The following is an 18,879-nucleotide window of genomic DNA, read 5'->3' as shown; positions in this document are numbered from 1 at the left end:
GTTTTAGACCTATTTGTCAGACAGACTGAGCATATACTTCCTCTGTGGAAGAAAAGGGAACTGGAAGATCCTTACTGCTGATGGAAAATTCTAGCTATTTGTGAAGAGCTCCTACTCTGCAGATAACCCAAGTTTATCCCACTGACAGCTTTTTAAAGTTGGTGCCCAGCATTGGGAATTGCATCTCAAGACAATGCAACTTAAGTTCATAAATGTATTCTTTGCATGTCGTTATTATCATTTACAAATAATGCTAACTAAATAAAGCTGAGCTGCATGGCAAACATGTAGCTTGCCTGTTAATGCTACCATGCGAGGTCTTTCAGACCTGACAAGCTGTGGCTATGTGGTTTGACTAAAATCAGCTATTCGAAAGATCAATCACTTAGAGAGAAAGATGTGCATTTCAATTCAGATAGAATAAATAACCAGTATCGGACAAGGCAGATTGGCTCCTGACTTTAGAATGATACAGCAGGGTGCACTTATTAGAAAAGCAACTACTTTAACTTTTAATTAAAACTGTAAGAGATTATAATGTTCTTGAAAGGTACCAGAAAGACAGCACTATTAAGTCCTCACTTAAACAAAAAATATCTCTTCAGGATACAGGTAGCATATTTTGTAAACCCCAGATTTTTCAAAATCTTAAAGGAAAAAAAAAAAGGTTCCAATAATAAAAAAATATATATTTAAAGTTACAATACTCTGATTGAAAACTGAAGCTAGCTGCAACATTTCCAAGTCAATTTATTTTTAGGATACAAGCTAGGTAAGAAGCATTCCAAAAACACACTTCTTTTCTTTTTCCAGTATCCTATCTCACAAATGTTTCTAGTCAATTTTCCCCAGTCTGTCCTCATCAAACAAGGTCACACCTGAAAACCACATGACCACATGCACACTGATTTAATTCTGGGTAAGGTAGCTGATGGTTAAAATCAAGATTTTTAAAGGCAGCAAGTTAAAATATAAAAAATAATGTAAAGGGTCTTTTCATTATCTTTGCAGAACCAACATAGAGAAATTTGCACACAACACCAAGGACTACCTCAGCCATCAATATGACTCAAAATTTAAGAGGATAAAAAAAATTAACCTTTTTCCTCAAGATAACCAAACCTTCGTTGCACGAAACCTTCCACTAAACTTAGTAACACATCCCATTTTTCAGATTTGCTTTAACAGTTGAACACTTGTATATACTTCCTTACATAGTAAGTAGTTTTACTATAATAAGTGAGTCTGTTTAAGGACTAAGTATTAAATAAGGAAGAAAACTTCAGATTGCTGGTTGTGAATTTGGCTGTTTCAATTTTGGGATGCACAGCTCTAAGATACTTCCCACAGACAAGTCCAGCCTCGTCCTTCCCCTTCACCCTTAATAGATTTTTATCCGTTCTTAAAATCTTTACCACAGATTTCATGATGTCGAACGGTGGCAAAACAGGAAAGAGACAAGCTCACCAGTTTGATACAACTCCACATTATGGGAATTGGACACAGGAAGCTTTTGCTGTTATTGGCCTGGAACAATTTGATGTCAATAATGGAAAGCGAGGACATACTGTCTGTCCTCAAATACACAGCACTGAGTACCCCTCAGAAATAAATATTTTTTAACAAAACTAAAATGCAAGACCCATCATGTAAAATAAACAGGTCCTACCCAAAGTTCTTAACTTCTATAGACCTTGGATCTACTAGAGCTGCAGAATAGTAGTAAAATGACTTTTCTATTTGGTCATTCCTCTTCGCTGGTCATTTGTCCTAGAACCTGCATTTCTGAACAGGCATAATTATTCTTGAAATACTGCTGCTAAGTATCCATTTAATATCAAACTATGTAATTTTACAGTAAGATAGTGATGAAAATTAAAATATACAGAGCCCAAGCTGGTATTCTGTAGCAATTTCCTACATTAAAGTCACAGCATCAGGTTCCTAGCATTTGGTAAAATTTAAGCATATTTATTTATACCATTAATTCATCAGTCTCAGAACAGATATGATCTCACCTAATTTTTACTTATTTAAATAAGATCAACATAATGAATTTTGCAAGTTATAGAAGCTAACTTTCTTTAAGAAAGAAGCCACATCAACCTGCACAACATTAGAGGAGTTGGCGGGAAGCTTACCTACAATAAATATTCTGTGTTATTCTTCAAAGGTAATACCAATATTAATGTCTGAAGTATTGGACCTGCCAGAGAGGATGCTATGGAGTGAGATCCTTGCCACAGTCTGAACAGATATGGGGAATCTGACCTCTTCTAAAGACAGGAAGACCTGTCCCTACCTCACTGGAAGGAGGAGTTCCACAACCCTGAATGAGGACAGGAAACAATCCATCTTATTTCTTTGTACATTATGGAAATTATGAATAAGAAAACACTTCCTGAAAAAACAGCAGAGCATCCTGATTTAAGAAAATGGCAACACATATTTCAAAAAACAGGCTAGGCTGCTTTCCGTTGTAACTCTTTACTTAATAACATAAGACATGAGTATTATAAGGAAAAACGGATAACAAAAAAGGCAAGGCAGGTAACTGATGAAAAAAAAAAACTGACACATTCTCAACGACTCAGTTTTACAAGATAGAGAATATCTGTGAAAGGGGAAGGGGAACTTTTGGAGTAAGTACAATCTTTTAAGTATTATAAGACTGAAAAACAATGTATAACTGCATCTTGAGCCTGACAAGCAATTCTTACAGTCAGAGTGAGGGATGATCTAGATCACATTCATGAATCCAAATTCCCTCTTAGCCTGTTCATTTCTCAGGCTTCATAGTACATACTGGACCAGGTGGATCCAGAATCCATAGGACCTAATTGACATGAATAGATTTGGGTCAACCTTTTTGGCTGAGTGACTGCACAAGATGCAAAGAACTGCAAAATCAAATCCATGGTCTCTCCTCCTATTAGGGCTCCTGTTCCAGCAGCCCTAATACAGCAAAGTATTAATTAAACTGAGATTCAAGCCCAGTCTCAAGCCAGGACTCACTCAGCCTCAGCACCATTTACAATCCAACACATGCTGACACTCAGAAGTTCCAGCCCACTCTAACACCACCACCACTCCAAGACAGAAAATACAAACACTTTCTCCATCTTACTGTGGGTTCAAGAACATGTTCATGAAGTCTGAAAAGACCAGACACAGAAGCAGTCAACCACACTACGGCACAAGTCAGCAAATCTAGCAAGATCAACTCTTCCTGATTCAGTGTGGACAAATTGCAGCAGTGCTACAGCTAGGTCATACTTAGTGATGCAGAGAAAACACAAGAAGGTTAAAGGCCATGTGTTTTGAACTCCTTTCAAACCTTCTCATTTCCTTGTAGCAAAGACAAAGATGTAAGTGGACGACAACTACCAGTCTGGCTTTAAAGCGCTACTAAACAGAAGTGCAATGACTATCCTCAGTCAGATTAATTTTTTTCAGTTCCCACCTAGTTACTGAGACTCATTCATACTCATCTTACAAATATAATAAGGACTGAAAATCCCTGTATGTTTTAAATGCACACTGCATGTGAGTACTTAAAAAAAGGGGGAAGGGGGGATTATATATATGGAAAGAGTGGAGCCAAATATTCAGCTTGTGCAGACTCTTACATGCCCTAGAACTACAGAAACTTATGCCAACCAAAGTCCTGACCCTAAGATCTGATTCATTCCTCACAAATGGGCTGCCACACAAAACAAAGTTAGGTGGAAGTTATAAATGATTGTTATTTCAGACATAGCATTTGTCACCAAAATGTCAGGAACTACAGTACCTGATGATTTCTTGAGCTCTTTCTCTTGATCTGCCACCACTAAAGTTTACGCTGGTTGGTTTTCGTGCATCTTCTCTTAAAAGCACTAACCTGTTTTGCTTGAGTAATATTTTTTTCAGACATAAAATATACTCTTCAGGCATGAAATTCTGTGAATTGGGTGCTCAAAAATACTGATTAAGTGTTATGAAATTGCTTCTAAATTATGCATCCTTTTGACATAGGCATCTTCATAGCCTAATGCTGTCCATGTGTGGGTAAGTATGTACTTCCAGAGTAAGAATGGTAAAATGTTTGGGAATAGCCATCAGACATTTAGAATTATTCTGAGTAACAACCGCAAAGTGGACTTGCATGACTCATGTTTTATGAACTGCCAAAGAGAAAACAAGAAGGAGGCTGAAGACAAGATATGACCATCTAAAGATGGAGATCCTATTATTTTTATCAAAAACTGTAGAAGGTATTTCAACATAAGAACATTTGCATCTCTGCAGCAAAATTTCAATGCCATTTTTAAGCCTGGACAGCAAAGCCACTTTTAAGACATAGTACAAAAGGCAATGGGACATACAACATTGTCCTTGGATTGCCAAACAGGCACTCTGGTCTGGTTAAAAAACTGACAAACAGATGGAGAAGATGGCCTCATCTGAAACTTTCATCATCTGGTCCTCTGCAGTACTTAAACCAGTAATATCATATTCCCTCCTTAAGTGAAGTGTTGAGGAGACTGATAAATACTTGTGCTATACATGAGACATCAACATTGTCGTCCACATGCAAATGTATCTCTGCATTTGTTTGGGATGGTCAACTCAACATACATTGAAGCTTGGATGCAGACTTGAAAGTTCAATTCTAAATAAGTGATGGAGCAGCAGCATCAACATAGTAACCACAAGTCATGAAGTCTGCAGCTCTGTTCAAAAAGGTTCCTTTTTAACCAACCATCTTAATGTATCCTGCAATACATTCCTGTTCAAGAGTTTATGTGTGAATGAGACATTCCATAAATTATTCCAACCTAAATATTGATTTACATTTTGGAACACAATTCTTTGCTGCTTCTCTTACCTCCATCCTGAAACTTGCTCAACCTTTCGAAGTATGATGACATAGGAACTTGAACAATATCTAGAATTGCCAGCAGTGTCCGAGTCAGTCTAAGAAGTTCACTAAAACTATAAAAGCCAAAGTAGATGAGGTTTCGAGCCAGATGTACCACCTGTGACAAAAACAAATTAAAAAATAAGGAAACGTTGTTAACTTCTGTAGTATTCAGCTGTGCAATAAAGTCGCATTTTCTACAGCAGCTTGCACAGAGATCCATATCTGGAGTGCATTCACATTAGTACAAGTCTTTCCAATGATTTAAATGGGCTTTGAATCAAGGCCATTGACATCAAATGTTTTTCAGAGTTTAGTCAAGTTGAAGGAGGAAGAATGAAAACAACATGAGGCTTCGGACAGACTGAAAAGGTCCAATTGCATCTCGAAAGGTATGTGAGATCAAGAAGAAAAATACCAGGAAACTACTTAAAGAGACAGCAGTTACAGAGAAGATGGAAGTCATAAGAACAGCAGATGTCTGTCGAAAGTTGAAATGGAGGTGATTTCAGATGACCAGAGGCAGAAGCAACAAAGCTTGGGAGGTAGATTGGAGGAAGAACTGTAAAAGCTGTAAGCATCTCCCCTTTATTCAATTTTATTTGAACCCACGTGAATTAGGCCTTTCTGAAGTTTCTGTAAGGAATTTCAAACAATATTACAACACAGGATTAGATTATTCCAAATATTTCCTTCAATGTCCTATCCTACACAGAGAACAGTACCTTCTTACACTGAAGAGTCTCTGCATTAGCAACCACTGTGTACAGAAAGAGTGTACCACCATTTATCCCCACACACACCCCTTCCTCTGCCACTGAAATGCAACAATCTTGGAAGAAACAATACAGTTGTTTGACAGAAGACATACTATTTTCTGCAGCAAGTCATCAGCAAGAACACTTGAAATAGAAACTAGGGCCTTATTGGGACCATTACTCTGCAAGTACCTTTATTTTGAAAGAGCCAGCATTCATCTAGCTGAAATGAGAAATACCGTAAGTTAGGAAGGAGATAGCTGAGAAGTACCTCAAATGTAAGTTTATTTTTCTCTTTGTCTCCAAAAGGAAAGGGCTGATTTACAACTTCTTTCAAGTACTCTTCTACAAATTCCATAGTTAGTGCAAATTTCCTCTTCATTTCATTTCTTGAAGAATCTGTGAAAGAATCATACCTACAATGCAAGGCACAGAAGGAAGGAAAATTAAACACCCCTAATATAAAGATCAGCTGCCACTGAAGAATAACCGAACCAATCACGATGCTTTAAAATCTGTCAGTTCTCTGTAAATCACTGACAGTACTCTGTAAGGAGAAGGGGTAGACATCAGTTAATTCTACATAGATATGCACAGATGGCAGACAGAGGACACACAAACCTTCCCTCCAACAGTACCACAAAGTATTGCAATGAGCAGGAATAACAGAGACAGAAAAATACGATGGTTCTGACAGCACTCATAAATGTGCTCATCAGCCAGAGAACAGAATATTACAGAACAGTTGAAAGGGACTTTCAACAATCATCAAGACCAATTGCTTGACCACTTCAGGGATAACCAAAAGTTAAAACATATTGAGGGCATTACCCAAATGCTTATTGAACACTGACAGGCATGGGACATCAACCACCTCTCTAGGAAACTTGTTCCAATGTTTGACCAGCCTCTCAGAAAATAATTTTTTCCTAATGTCCAGTGCGAACCTCCCCTGGTGCAGCTTTGGGCCATTCCCATGTGTCCTGTCATCAGCTACCAGGAAGAAGAGACTAGCATCTCCCACTTCACCCACGTCCCCTGCACAGAAAGTTGAAGAGAGCAACGAGGTCACCCCTTCTTTTCTCCATTATTATCTCAACCATAAAGACAGCAGATCAAGAAAGCAACTTGGGACAATCAATTTCTACCACCAATTAGGACTGTGTTGTCTTATGTGTCAAAGTAGTCCATCATCCCACTAACAGAAGCAATACTGGCTGCTGGACTGCTACATTTCTTCCTCTTTGTCTCTTCTGCCAGATACCTCCATTTCTGGGCCTAGCACAATGGCATTGCTCCATCAAATTATTTAAGCCAGAAAGGGTTTCCACTGAAGTCCATGAGCCCTTCTTCCATACTTAAATTTAACACATGCTTAAGTACTTTGCTGGATGGAGGCCAAAGCCTCTGTGAACTGTTTCTGGGGCAATAGCTACACCTAACTCTTAATACTGGCTTTCCCACTGCGGATTCAAGTTGAGCTTGAAGTACAAAACTGAGTTCCAACCTAGTAAATGTGTAATGTTAGACAATTTGATTACTTCAAGTTTGGTTATTCTGAGAAAAGGCCATTCAATTTTATCCCCAGTTTGTTCTGTATAAGAGAAATAATGTGAATAAATAAAATGAAGTAAAACTGAAGATGTGGCACTAAGGGACACAGTTTAGTGACAGAGGTCAGTAGATCAGGCTGATGATTGGACCTTCAGTTCATATTCTGAAGGCCTTTTCCAACCTAGATGATTATATTTCCATGTAAACCTATCCATGGAAGTTTCCAAGATTAACAACAACTAATAGCTCATTGTTCTGCAACAAAATAGCTTTTTGCATACATGTTGACATTAGACATCTGCAACTGTTTTGTTCTGAGACTAATCCCTTTAAAATACTTTTGTACGTATTTTTTTTTTTTCAAAACACTTGCTACTCACTCATGAATTGTGATCTTGGTAGGAATTTCAGTCCACAATCTGGCGTATCTGACAGGTACCACAGACTCCTGTGGATCTCTGTCCACATGCATGTGTAGCATCAGACGGCAAAAAGAAGCCCGGAGATCAAAAGGGAGGCTTTCATCAGACATACATCGTAGAATCAAGTCTACTGACAGTTGTGCAGAAATCTGGTTGATGGCTAGATACTGGCGGTCCAGGCACATTCTTGCAAAGAGGTTCAGCTGGTACCTGAAAGAAAAATAATAGCATGTTTCCAACTGATTTATTTGAACACCATGAAACAAAGAACCTCATAATCTCCCTTTACAAGTCTGATCTCAGACCTTCTTGCGTAAACTCTAAAAATGGTTGAGTTACCAATTTGCCATTAAAAATGCTATCAGGCTCCAGTCTCCAAGAAGACTGAACTCCCTTCGAAATTCAAAGGAAGCAATGTTCAAAGGAAGGCTGAAGCATTTGAACAATTTGTTATCAATCTGTGTAGGACACTATTCCTTGATCCTGTCTCCTCTCTAAACCCCAGAATGCTGAGGAACTCCTTCTTCAGAACATGTCTTGCTTCCAAGAGCAGCACAACCTAAAACATAGCCCCACAAATAAAAAGTAAGAGGAAAAATTAGACAGACACAAAACTATCACAAAGAAAACTCCATATTTGTCTGTAATAGACAGCAGACACTGTGACGCTTTTTACAGGAAAAACCTGAATCAAACTTTTAATCTCGGTTTCTGGTATGACCTGGTTTCCTTTTTTGATATTAACAAATCAACTGGATCAGAACAGCACCAGGCTCCATGGAGAGTTAACATTTTTCTTCCATTTTTTTAAGCGGTTTTACCTGTAGTAGGTAAGAACTTCTAAATCAGCTTTTGTGCCTTCCTTTGCCTCCTGAGCTAGGTGTCTGATGGCTTTGCCATGAGGTTCCTTGTTACTGTCAATCCAGTAAAGCCACACTTCCTCTTCATCAATGTCATCCGAGATGACTGGGCATTCCAAGGGATTGTCCATTTGTGTTGAAACTAGCCTGCAAGGACAAAACATTGACAATCGAGTCACTCACAAACTGCTACAAATGTAACAACAGAGCACAGAGAGAAAAGTTATGTTCTGATTATGGATGCTTACTTGGTCTGAATGAGAATGTCGGCATTTCCTGGGCTCAGCATAAACTTGCAGATGAGTTCCTGAGTTACTGGTATTGCTGTGGTGTTAGATACACACAGGTCTGAGAGATAATCCAAGAATCTGTGCAGTCAAAAACCAAACAAAAACAACAGATGCAACAGAACATGAAACTTTATACACTACACAGAAACATCACTGTATAAATCTCTAGCATCCATCACAAATATATTCAGGGGAGCATATATTGTGAGATTTATCAAAATACAGTCTTTGCTTATTTGTATTATTGCAACTCACAACAGATAAAAATGAGCAATAGCTTTGAGAGCAGACTTGAATGGTGCTGAACAATCAGCTAAGGAGAGAAAGACAAAGACCTCAAGTAAGACATTTACCAGCAAATCAAAGGCCAAAGTGTTGTGCCAGAAATTAAAAGCAACCTGAAGCTTCTTAAGCTGATCTGGCAGGGGAGGTCCACTGAAGGTCCTGTCCTTGTCAGGAACCAAAAGCAAGAGCACACATTCTTGCCAATCTTACCCAGCAGGTAACGGGTGACTCCCTAACCCAAGTAGCAAGGAGATATTACTTGTGCTGAAGACAGTCACGTGTCCTCTGAGGAACTCCATTGCACTGCAGTACACATCTACAACTTTTAAAGCTGCCTTTTAAGTCTCTGAAGTGACACAGTCAACAGAAGAGAGAAGATCTGGCAAGACCTTCTGTATTCAAAGGAGTCATTCTATGTAAAGCTAAACTAAGAAAGCTGCATTGCATGGAAATCTGTTTCCTATGAATCTGCTTCTACATAACAACACAGAATTCTGCAGTATTTACCTAGTTGGAGCTAAAATGATGCACCAGGGCCTTGAGCAATACCCTAAATTGCTAACAGAAAAGTGGTATTCACAATTACTGAGGATAGTATTTGACCTTCAAAATTTCTTATATTTGTATTACTTAGGTACTTCTACAACCGAAAAATCTAATTAAAAAAATAAACAATTTTCCATTTAAAAAAATAAATCAATTTACATTATATTCTATCCTAAAGCTAATAAAAAAAAATCTGACTGAGCTAAGTTCAAGGCCAGAATTTTTCATTTGAAATAAAATCTGGTCTAGAACACATGTTCACCATCCTAGGCCCCTTTCAGGTCTGACTTGCAATCAGTACCTGCAGAAAAATGCTTAATAAAAAAAAATGCAGAACTGATTAATAAAAGCTTAGTTAAATTGACATCTATGTCATTCACACCAAATTATTAGCAGGAGAATGAACACAAATGGCAGTTTTGCAGAGGAGCAGAGTTATGAGAAATTAGAATTTCTATTTGTTTATCTGTCCCAATCTAAACTAAAGCCATTTTTCAGAAGTGTTTTGCAAAGTATAAACCTTGCTCTTCACCAAGCTCTTGTTCTGAAATGCATGTATTGTCAAATTGTAAGAGTTAAGGGTATTTCTGATATTTTCTAGCAGCGTTCATGTATTTTTTAGTCTGCGACATCAAAAAAAAAAATCAGCAGGAAGAAAGACACAACATAATAATGAATAGCAGGCATATTCACTGCTGCTACAAATATAAAAGCCTATCAATATAGAAAAAGAATATTATGTGGACCACTTCAAACCTTGGCTCTCGATTTCTCCTGAGTAAATTAACAAATGTCTCTATTTCTTTAGCTGTGATGTGTTTCTCTAGCAGTTTTCTGTTGTTGTGCAGCAAAGCTGTGATGGTGTCTTCTGCCAGAATATCATAACCAATCTGGGATTGCATGACACAGAAGTTCTTAGCAATATATTCCTGAAAATAAATAAATAAATACATAAATAAATAAATAAATAAAAATTTGCATCATCACCTGTTAAGCACTCGTGTTTTTCTTTTAGAATCAGAAGAATCTACCTCTCAATTAACAATCAATATAATCCTCAAAACTTTTCTCTCTGAACTGGCCTGAACGAAGGAATATCTAAGCACCTCAATTATATACTCCAGGAAAAAAGATATAATATTAGGTTTGACTAGCTTTTCTTACTCTTTCATAAACTGAATAAATCCATTAAAATACATATAAAATTCAAGAAAGGGCAAACATTTTTTAAAAGAGGCAAAATGAAGATTTGTACAGTTTTAAAAAACTCCTCTTCCCCCTTTCTAACCCCTCCCAGACAGAAATATTTGTGAGTAATATTAGAAAGAAAACAAAGAAACCACACATAAAAGTTCAATCTTTTATCTTCAGCCCCTTCACATTTAAAAAATTAGTGATTTTTTTCTGTGCTGCAATGTGCAAAGTACTTGATAACTTGTTCTGAATTATATCATATTCATTAGGAGTCTCCAGAAATGGAAAAACAGGCTACCTGACAGAATAACCTCTGGTTTGACTCATAGCCATCACTATATAAATATTTAAGCAACTGAAACACATTTTTTTTAGCTTTCCCACTTCATAACCCAGAGTCCTTGAAGGAAGCAGTGAATCTATGACATTCATTGTTGATCACTCCATTCATATAAAAATGCCTACAAAACAAAAGCACTGTTCCACAGCATGGGGCAATAATAAGTGAGTGACTTTCTACTTACTACTAATCTACACAGAACCCAGTCCTTTCACCATCCCCAAGGATTACCACAAAATCACGCTTGTAAATACAGAGTGCAAGATCAAACCCGGGATATATAATTACAGAATCTAGGGAAAAACAATATCTTGAATACCACTGACCTGGTTCTTCCTGTAGTCCTGCTGGGAATGTCTGAGAACTCTGTAACATAACCTTAACATGTATTTGTATGGGGCATATCTCTGGTCACCTAGGTCTTCAAGTCTCAGCATTGATCCTTCACCTTTGTCCTTAAAAGGAGCTTTGAGGATCCCAAATATCTGTTCAAAATCAAAAACACTGAGGATTAAAATCAAACCAAGATTTTTCCTTAACCTATAGCTGTCTATGTCCACTAACAGAATCAGCACAAGGCCCCTACTGACCCAAGTCAGAAGTGAATCACTGTATTTATCATCTAAATATCACTAAATATGGGGGGCAGTGACTATCTCAGACATTATAACTTATGTGTTTAGCTTTGTATTTTCCTACCACTTTCTCTCGACTGTTATCTCCAGCTTAAAACACTGTAAATTAAGTGCCTTAACTTTAGCTAAATTAAAGAAAATGGAGAACAATTTTTTTATTATTATTATTATTATTTTTCATTTCAGTAACTTAAAGGAATATTTTTATAAAAGGAAAATTTAAGTCACTTTCAGTGACTTAAAGGAATATTAATTCTGATTTACATACCAATTGGCCCTCAGACAAAGTCAGGGATCCATAAGGGCATCAAAATTATTTGTGAAAGCACTTGCAGGATTGGGACCATATAAAAGGCTTGTTTCAAATTTGCTAACAAATATAGTTTTAAAAGTCCTCAGAATTGCATGAAACCAACAGAAAGTCCTTTGTGCTTCTACGTGATTCACAGACCAAGAGGTGAGCTTTGATTAATCAGTTTTATATCTAAGCAATCCAATTAGACATAAATCCAAGATGGCATAAACCAGATTACCTAAAACACTGATTTTATCAACTCCCTCTATCTTACAATCTATTTGTAAATACAAGCAAGTTATTAATAGAGTAGGGTATACCTGAGCCAATATATTTTGTTCCCGCATTAATTTTTGTCTTTCTCTGTTTGGCTTACTTATGACGACATCCAAAACTTCCTGCCCGTTGTTAAGCACATCAGCAACAAAGAAAATCAGATCTTCTAGTAACTTGGTTACAAACCTAGAACAGACAAATCGTTATCATACAGATTTATTCAACATATGCTAGAATTCGTTAAGAAAGAAAATCACATTTTAGAATAAGCTTTATCTAGCACAATGATACTTCAACCACTGCAAAGCTAAGTTTGACATGTACATAAGATTTCCAGGTCTCAGATCAGCATAAGCTTGAATCCATCATAGGTGTTTTACCAAGGCATTAAACAACAACCAAATGGAGAAAGGGAGAAAAATGCAGGATGATACATGCAGAGTATTCAGAAATCCAAAATCTATACCAGTTGGCCTCAAGGCCCAGAAACAGAAGAAAGACACTCTTACACAGCCTAGCAAGTATTTTTACTGGTAAATTAGTAATATTGGCCCATGAAACAAGATGATGCACTTACTAGAGGAACAAAAACACACTATTTCCCTACCAACCCAAAAAATACTGAAAAATGACTTGGAAAAAAAATCCTTTATTTCACCCCCTCTTCGCTACACACACAAAAAAAATACTTGTCAGAAGGAAATGCTAAAATGGACAGAGACGGTAACTATTTCTTCTTTCCTATCTTCAGGAAACACAGAAAGAAATAATACTAAGACTGGTCATTGCTATCTTGGTACTAACATACCTTACCAGGTATACATAGAGAGAAGCATTGATGACCACAGATTTCAATGAATCTTGCTTAAAAGAACTAGCACACTTGAACAAACAAAACCCAGCACATGTACTCTTTGGAAGCATTTGAAGTTGGCTAATATTTAGTCTGTAATTTAACTAAACATGTATGCGTGCTTTGAAAGCAGCAGGGAGATGCTCCATAGATTTTCAAACACATCTCCACACAAAGTTTCTGTTACACACAAGAAGGTTGGGCTTTTCACAGAATCACAGAATTTCTAGGTTGGAAGAGACCTCAAGATCATCGAGTCCAACCTCTAACCTAACACTAACAGTCCCCACTAAACCATATCCCTAAGCTCTACATCTAAACGTCTTTTGAAGACTTCCAGGGATGGTGACTCCACCACCTCCCTGGGCAGCCTGTTCCAGTGCCTAACAACCCTTTCAGTAAAGAAGTTCTTCCTAACATCTAACCTAAAACTCCCCTGGCGCAACTTTAGCCCATTCCCCCTCGTCCTGTCACCAGGCACGTGGGAGAACAGGCCAACCCCCACCTCGCTACAGCCTCCTTTAATGTACTTATACAGAGCAATAAGGTCACCCCTGAGCCTCCTCTTCTCTAGGCTGAACAAGCCCAGCTCCTTCAGCTGCTCCTCATAGGACTTGTTCTCCAGGCCCCTCACCAGCTTCGTCGCCCTTCTTTGGACCCGCTCAAGCACCTCAATGTCCTTCTTGTAGCGAGGGGCCCAAAACTGAACACAGTACTCGAGGTGCGGCCTCACCAGAGCCGAGTACAGGGGGACGATCACCTCCCTAGCCCTGCTGGTCACACTGTTTCTGATACAAGCCAGGATGCCGTTGGCCTTCTTGGCCACCTGAGCACACTGCTGGCTCATATTCAGCCGACTGTCCACCATCACTCCCAGGTCCTTCTCTGCCTGGCAGCTCTCCAACCATTCCTCTCCCAGCCTGTAGTTCTGCTTGGGGTTATTGCGCCCCAGGTGCAGGACCCGGCACTTGGCCTTGTTGAACTTCATGCAGTTGACCTCAGCCCATCGGTGCAGCCTATCCAGATCCTCCTGCAGAGCCTTCCTACCCTCGAGCAGATCGACACACGCACCTAGCTTGGTGTCATCTGCAAACTTACTGAGGGTGCACTCAATGCCCTCGTCCAGATCATTGATGAAGATGTTAAAGAGGACCGGCCCCAGCACCGAGCCCTGGGGGACGCCACTAGTGACTGGCCTCCAACTGGACTTGACTCCATTTACCACAACTCTTTGGGCCCGGCTATCCAGCCAGTTTCTAACCCAACGAAGCATGCGCCAGTCCAAGCCAAGAGCAGCCAGTTTCTTGAGGAGAATGCTGTGGGAGACGGTGTCAAAAGCCTTGCTGAAGTCAAGGTAGACCACATCCACAGCCTTACCCTCGTCCACCCAGCGCGTCACTTTGTCATAGAAGGAGATCAGGTTCGTCAAGCAGGATCTGCCTTCCATAAACCCATGCTGACTGGGCCTGATCGCCTGCTTGCCCTTCAAGTGCCGCATGATGACTCCCAAGAGGATCTGCTCCATGAGCTTCCCTGGTACTGAGGTCAAACTGACAGACCTGTAGTTCCCCGGGTCAGCCCTCTGGCCCTTCTTGTAGATGGGCGTCACGTTTGCTAGCCGCCAGTCAGCTGGGACCTCCCCGGATAGCCAGGACTGCTGATAAATGATGGATAGGGGCTTGGCCAGCTCCTCTGCCAGTTCTCTCAGTACCCTTGGGTGGATCCCATCCAGCCGCATCGACTTGTGCACATCCAAGTGCCGTAGCAGGTCACCAACCAGTTCTTAGTGGATGGTGAGGGCCACATCCTGCTCCCCATCCCCTTCCACCAGCTCAGGGTACTGGGTATCCAGAGAACAACCGGTATTGCCGCTAAAGACTGAGGCAAAGAAGGCATTGAGCACCTCCGCCTTTTCCTCATCTCTTGTAACTAAGTTTCCCCCCCGCATCCAGTAAAGGATGGAGATTCTCCTTAGTCCTCCTTTTTGTGTTGATGTATTTATAAAAGCGTTTTTTGTTATCTTTAACGGCAGTAGCCAGACTGAGCTCCAGATGAGCTTTGGCCTTCCTAATTTTGTCCCTGCACAGCCTCGCTACATCCTTATAGTCCTCAATTTTCTGCTAAACCCTCTGACTGAGATTTAGCTTTAAAAATCTCAGCCCACTGATGGCTGGTGGAAAATAGCAAGGTTCACAAAACAAACTACCTCCCTAAAAAAAAAAAAAAAAAAAAAAAAAAGATAGGAAAGGCCAGTATAGAGTGAAATAACCAGGAACAAACTCTTGGAATCCTTACTTACCTAATCAGGAAGGTGGTAAGACAAGGAAACAAACATAATTTTTTTTCCAATGGAAATTACAGAAACAAACAAATAATGTCACTATCCTGAAATCACTCTGAAACGTTTGATGTGTGTGTTGTACCAATCCATCAACCTCAGGAATTGACAATACTGAACCACAGTGACACAGCAGTGCAAGGCTAATAGAGGGATGTCACACCTTGATTATGTTGTATCTCTGTTTGGTTCTCCTCAGTAATGAAATGTTTTTTCAACATTGAGTACCAACACCTTAGCCATTACAGATCTGCCTGTTAAGATAAATCCTCCATCTGATATTGAATCATCTGTTCTAGTTACTACTGACAAAAGACTTTGGACTCAACAGACAGCATAAATTCCATTTTATCACCAAAAATTAATGTTTCCAGCAAAAAGTTGTGCATGATGCATGGCAGAATACAAGTTAGAAATTAACACTGTCAGAGATGCTGTTTAATACTCAGTTTTACCAGACAGGTGAAAACAAATAGCTAACTACATCACTTACAGTGGGATATATTTGGCTACAACGTACAACAAAATTCCGTAATTCAGGGGTGGGTGTGAAAAACAGACGTTCTAATAGCGCTCCAGTTAAAGCATGGATGGATATAAAACGTAAACACTAAAGACAACAAAACAATGTAAAATAGGAAAGGAAACCAGTGAAAAACAAAATCATAGAACACCCTGGGTTGGGAGGAACCCACAAGGATCATCAAATCCAACTCCTGGCACAACACAGGACCATGGGAAAATCAAGCCATATGTCCAAGACTATTTTCCAAACACTTCTTGAACTCCAGCAAGCTCAATGCCATGACAACTGCCCCAGGGAGCCTGTTCCAGAGCACAACTACCCTCTTGGTGAAGAACCTTTTCCTAAGACCCAGCCTGAACTTCCCCCAAAACACAGCCTCATGCTATTCCCTCAGGTCCCGTTGCTTGTCACCAGAGGGAAGAAATCAGCACTTCTTAGAAGTTAGACAGGAAAGGGACAATTGTGGCAGCCACTCAGTCACTCTAAGACCTTCTTCTACTACCCTAGCAGTATGAACATGCAGTACAGTGAATTACATGCGAATCAAGAGTCCTGTATGTTGCCCACCATACAGATGGCTTTCATGAACATGAGAATCAAATCCAGTGAACCCAGACATTACAGCTCAGAAGTGGCTTATTACACAAGATTAAGGCAAACATTTTGCATTTTCTTAGGGAGCTACCTATTTATTTATGTAGCCAGTGAGCTAAGGAAGTGCTGTTTACCACCATTTTACACACAAGATACACAGAGGAACCTGAGGTGCAGCAAAGAAGATCTGACAGAAATGGAACAAATTGAGTCTCAGGCTACCACTCTCAGCATTAAAGCATCCTCTGGCAATCACCTGTATCTCCACACAGGTGCTATGAACTTGCACCTAGGGAGGAATAACCCCAAGCACCAGTACAGGTTGTGGGATGACCTGGGCAGCTCTGCAGAGAGGGACCTGGGAGTCCTGATGGACAGCAGGCTGACCATGAGCCAGTAGTGTGCCCCTGTGGCCAAGAAGGCCAGTCAACGGTATCCTGGGGTGCATTCAGAAAAGTGTTACCAGTAGGTCAAGGGAGGTGATGTCCCCTTCTACTCAGCCTGGTGAGGCCACACTGGGAGTACTGTGTCCAGTTCTGGGCTCCCCAGTACAAGAGGGACATAAAACTAATGGAGTGAGTCCAGAGGAGAGTTATGAAGATGATTAGAGGACTGGAGCACCTGTAGTATGAGGACAGGCTGAGAGAACTGGGCCTGTATCCTGGGAAAAGAGAAGGCTGAGGGGAGACCTCATTAATGTATATAAGTATCTCGGGGAAGGGTATCAAGAGGATAGAGCTGGTCTCTTTTCAGTTGTGCCCAGAAGCAGGACAAGAGGCAACAGGCACAAACTGAAGCACATGAGGTTCCGTCTAAATATTACGGGGCGCTTCTTTACTGAGGGTGACAGAGCACTGGAAGAGGCTGCCCAGAGAGGTTGTGGAGTCTCCTTCTCTGGAGACATTCAAACCCTGACTGGATGCCATTCTATGCAATGTGCTCTAGGTGATCTTGCTCAGCAGGGGGGTTGGGCTAGATGATCTTCAGAGATCCCTTCCAACCTCAGCCATTCTGTGATTCTGTGAATGTACCCATTACTGTTATACCATGATACTGTAAGTAAACAAACACCAATTTAGGAAGGAAAAAAACAGAACTCACTAACCTCCTTTCATTCTGGGTTATTGTCCCATTCTCCAGCTTTTTAACAGTTGATGCTAAAACTTTGTTTGCATCATTGGCGAAGTCCAAGTCTCTGACCTCAGACAGAGGAACTGACACAATAGCAAAAGCTTCCTTGTCCTCTTTTGTTTGGCATGTCCCAATCTGCAATAGCGCTTGGTTTAATATGGGTAAGCAATTGTCTCACCTTTACCAGTTATGCATATTTTATACGTTGAGACGACCAGCAGAGAACTTCAGTAATGAGGTTGGGATTCCAACCCCAAGAAATTAGTATTTACCTTCAACATCACGGGCCTCTCTTCATCAGTATCTATTGGAATGCTAGTACTAGTAACCCAAGTATTAGTGCATAAGTGCCTCAGTCGGACATATGAGTTCCTAAAGGAGAACAAAGGAAACAACAGGATAGATGGATCAGTCCTCAGCTAAACTAGGCAAGATGGGATTCAGTGTAACAAATGACCATGTCATGAGACTTGAGAGTCTGAGTCACACCAGACACTAATAATAAAAGGGTGAGGAGGACCTAAAAGTTACTGTAGCACCTTTTCTCTTTGTCTCCCTCTTCTTTCTGAACCACAGCATGGAGCTGTACCAAAGACAGCATCATGGAATTATGCAGAATGCTGTTCTTAAATATTTACATAAGCTTAGGAGCAGTATTCCTTAAAGAAAGAAAAAAAATATAAAGGTGTTTTAAAATCCTATCTGAATAGAAATACATTTAATGAAGAAAAAACAATTATTTTCTTATTATTTTTTTCTGCAGAGTAATGAACCTGTTCCACCTGTCACAGCACAAAAGCCAGAAAGTAAAACTGACCATAGTTTCACAGCTTCACCATTATGATCTGCAAACCTTTGTTCCAGAAAGCAACCGTTTATAGTATCAGTTCTCAACTGAAAATCAAGCGAACAAAGAGCAGACATGAGATTCTTTTAAATTCTTTCCATATGATAATTTGTGGTATTATCAAAAAGCAGAGCTGAGAAATCAATTACAATTTTTACTCTGAATTTTACTCTTTCATATATTCGCTGTAGTCTTCACTTACACACTTTCTTCCATGCTGATGGGCTTTGAG

The 18,879-nt window shown here is 39.7% G+C and overlaps 1 protein-coding gene across 6 annotated transcripts in view; it reads right to left on the bottom strand.

Annotated features, from left to right (window-relative positions):
* The window catches only part of ITPR2 (inositol 1,4,5-trisphosphate receptor type 2), a 275,621-nt gene that overhangs the window by 177,633 nt on the left and 79,109 nt on the right, over positions 1 to 18,879 (bottom strand). For 5 of the 6 annotated variants that reach the window (XM_072041998.1, XM_005022980.5, XM_038177656.2 and 2 more), the window contains 10 exons: positions 18,073 to 18,172; positions 17,775 to 17,935; positions 12,403 to 12,544; positions 11,479 to 11,637; positions 10,375 to 10,547; positions 8,746 to 8,865; positions 8,459 to 8,644; positions 7,596 to 7,847; positions 5,933 to 6,077; positions 4,871 to 5,021 (listed from right to left, as the gene is read on the bottom strand). In XM_072041998.1, the coding sequence (XP_071898099.1) occupies positions 4,871 to 5,021; positions 5,933 to 6,077; positions 7,596 to 7,847; positions 8,459 to 8,644; positions 8,746 to 8,865; positions 10,375 to 10,547; positions 11,479 to 11,637; positions 12,403 to 12,544; positions 17,775 to 17,935; positions 18,073 to 18,172 (1,589 nt within the window). The remainder of the gene's footprint in view (positions 1 to 4,870; positions 5,022 to 5,932; positions 6,078 to 7,595; positions 7,848 to 8,458; positions 8,645 to 8,745; positions 8,866 to 10,374; positions 10,548 to 11,478; positions 11,638 to 12,402; positions 12,545 to 17,774; positions 17,936 to 18,072; positions 18,173 to 18,879) is intronic. The other variant, XM_005022983.5, reaches the window with a different exon arrangement.

Source organism: Anas platyrhynchos, chromosome 1 (genome assembly GCF_047663525.1).
Source record: "Anas platyrhynchos isolate ZD024472 breed Pekin duck chromosome 1, IASCAAS_PekinDuck_T2T, whole genome shotgun sequence".
NCBI lineage: Eukaryota > Metazoa > Chordata > Aves > Anseriformes > Anatidae > Anas > Anas platyrhynchos.
The sequence above is the reverse complement of the archived record's forward strand: the minus strand, read 5'-3'. Positions and strand labels throughout refer to the sequence as shown.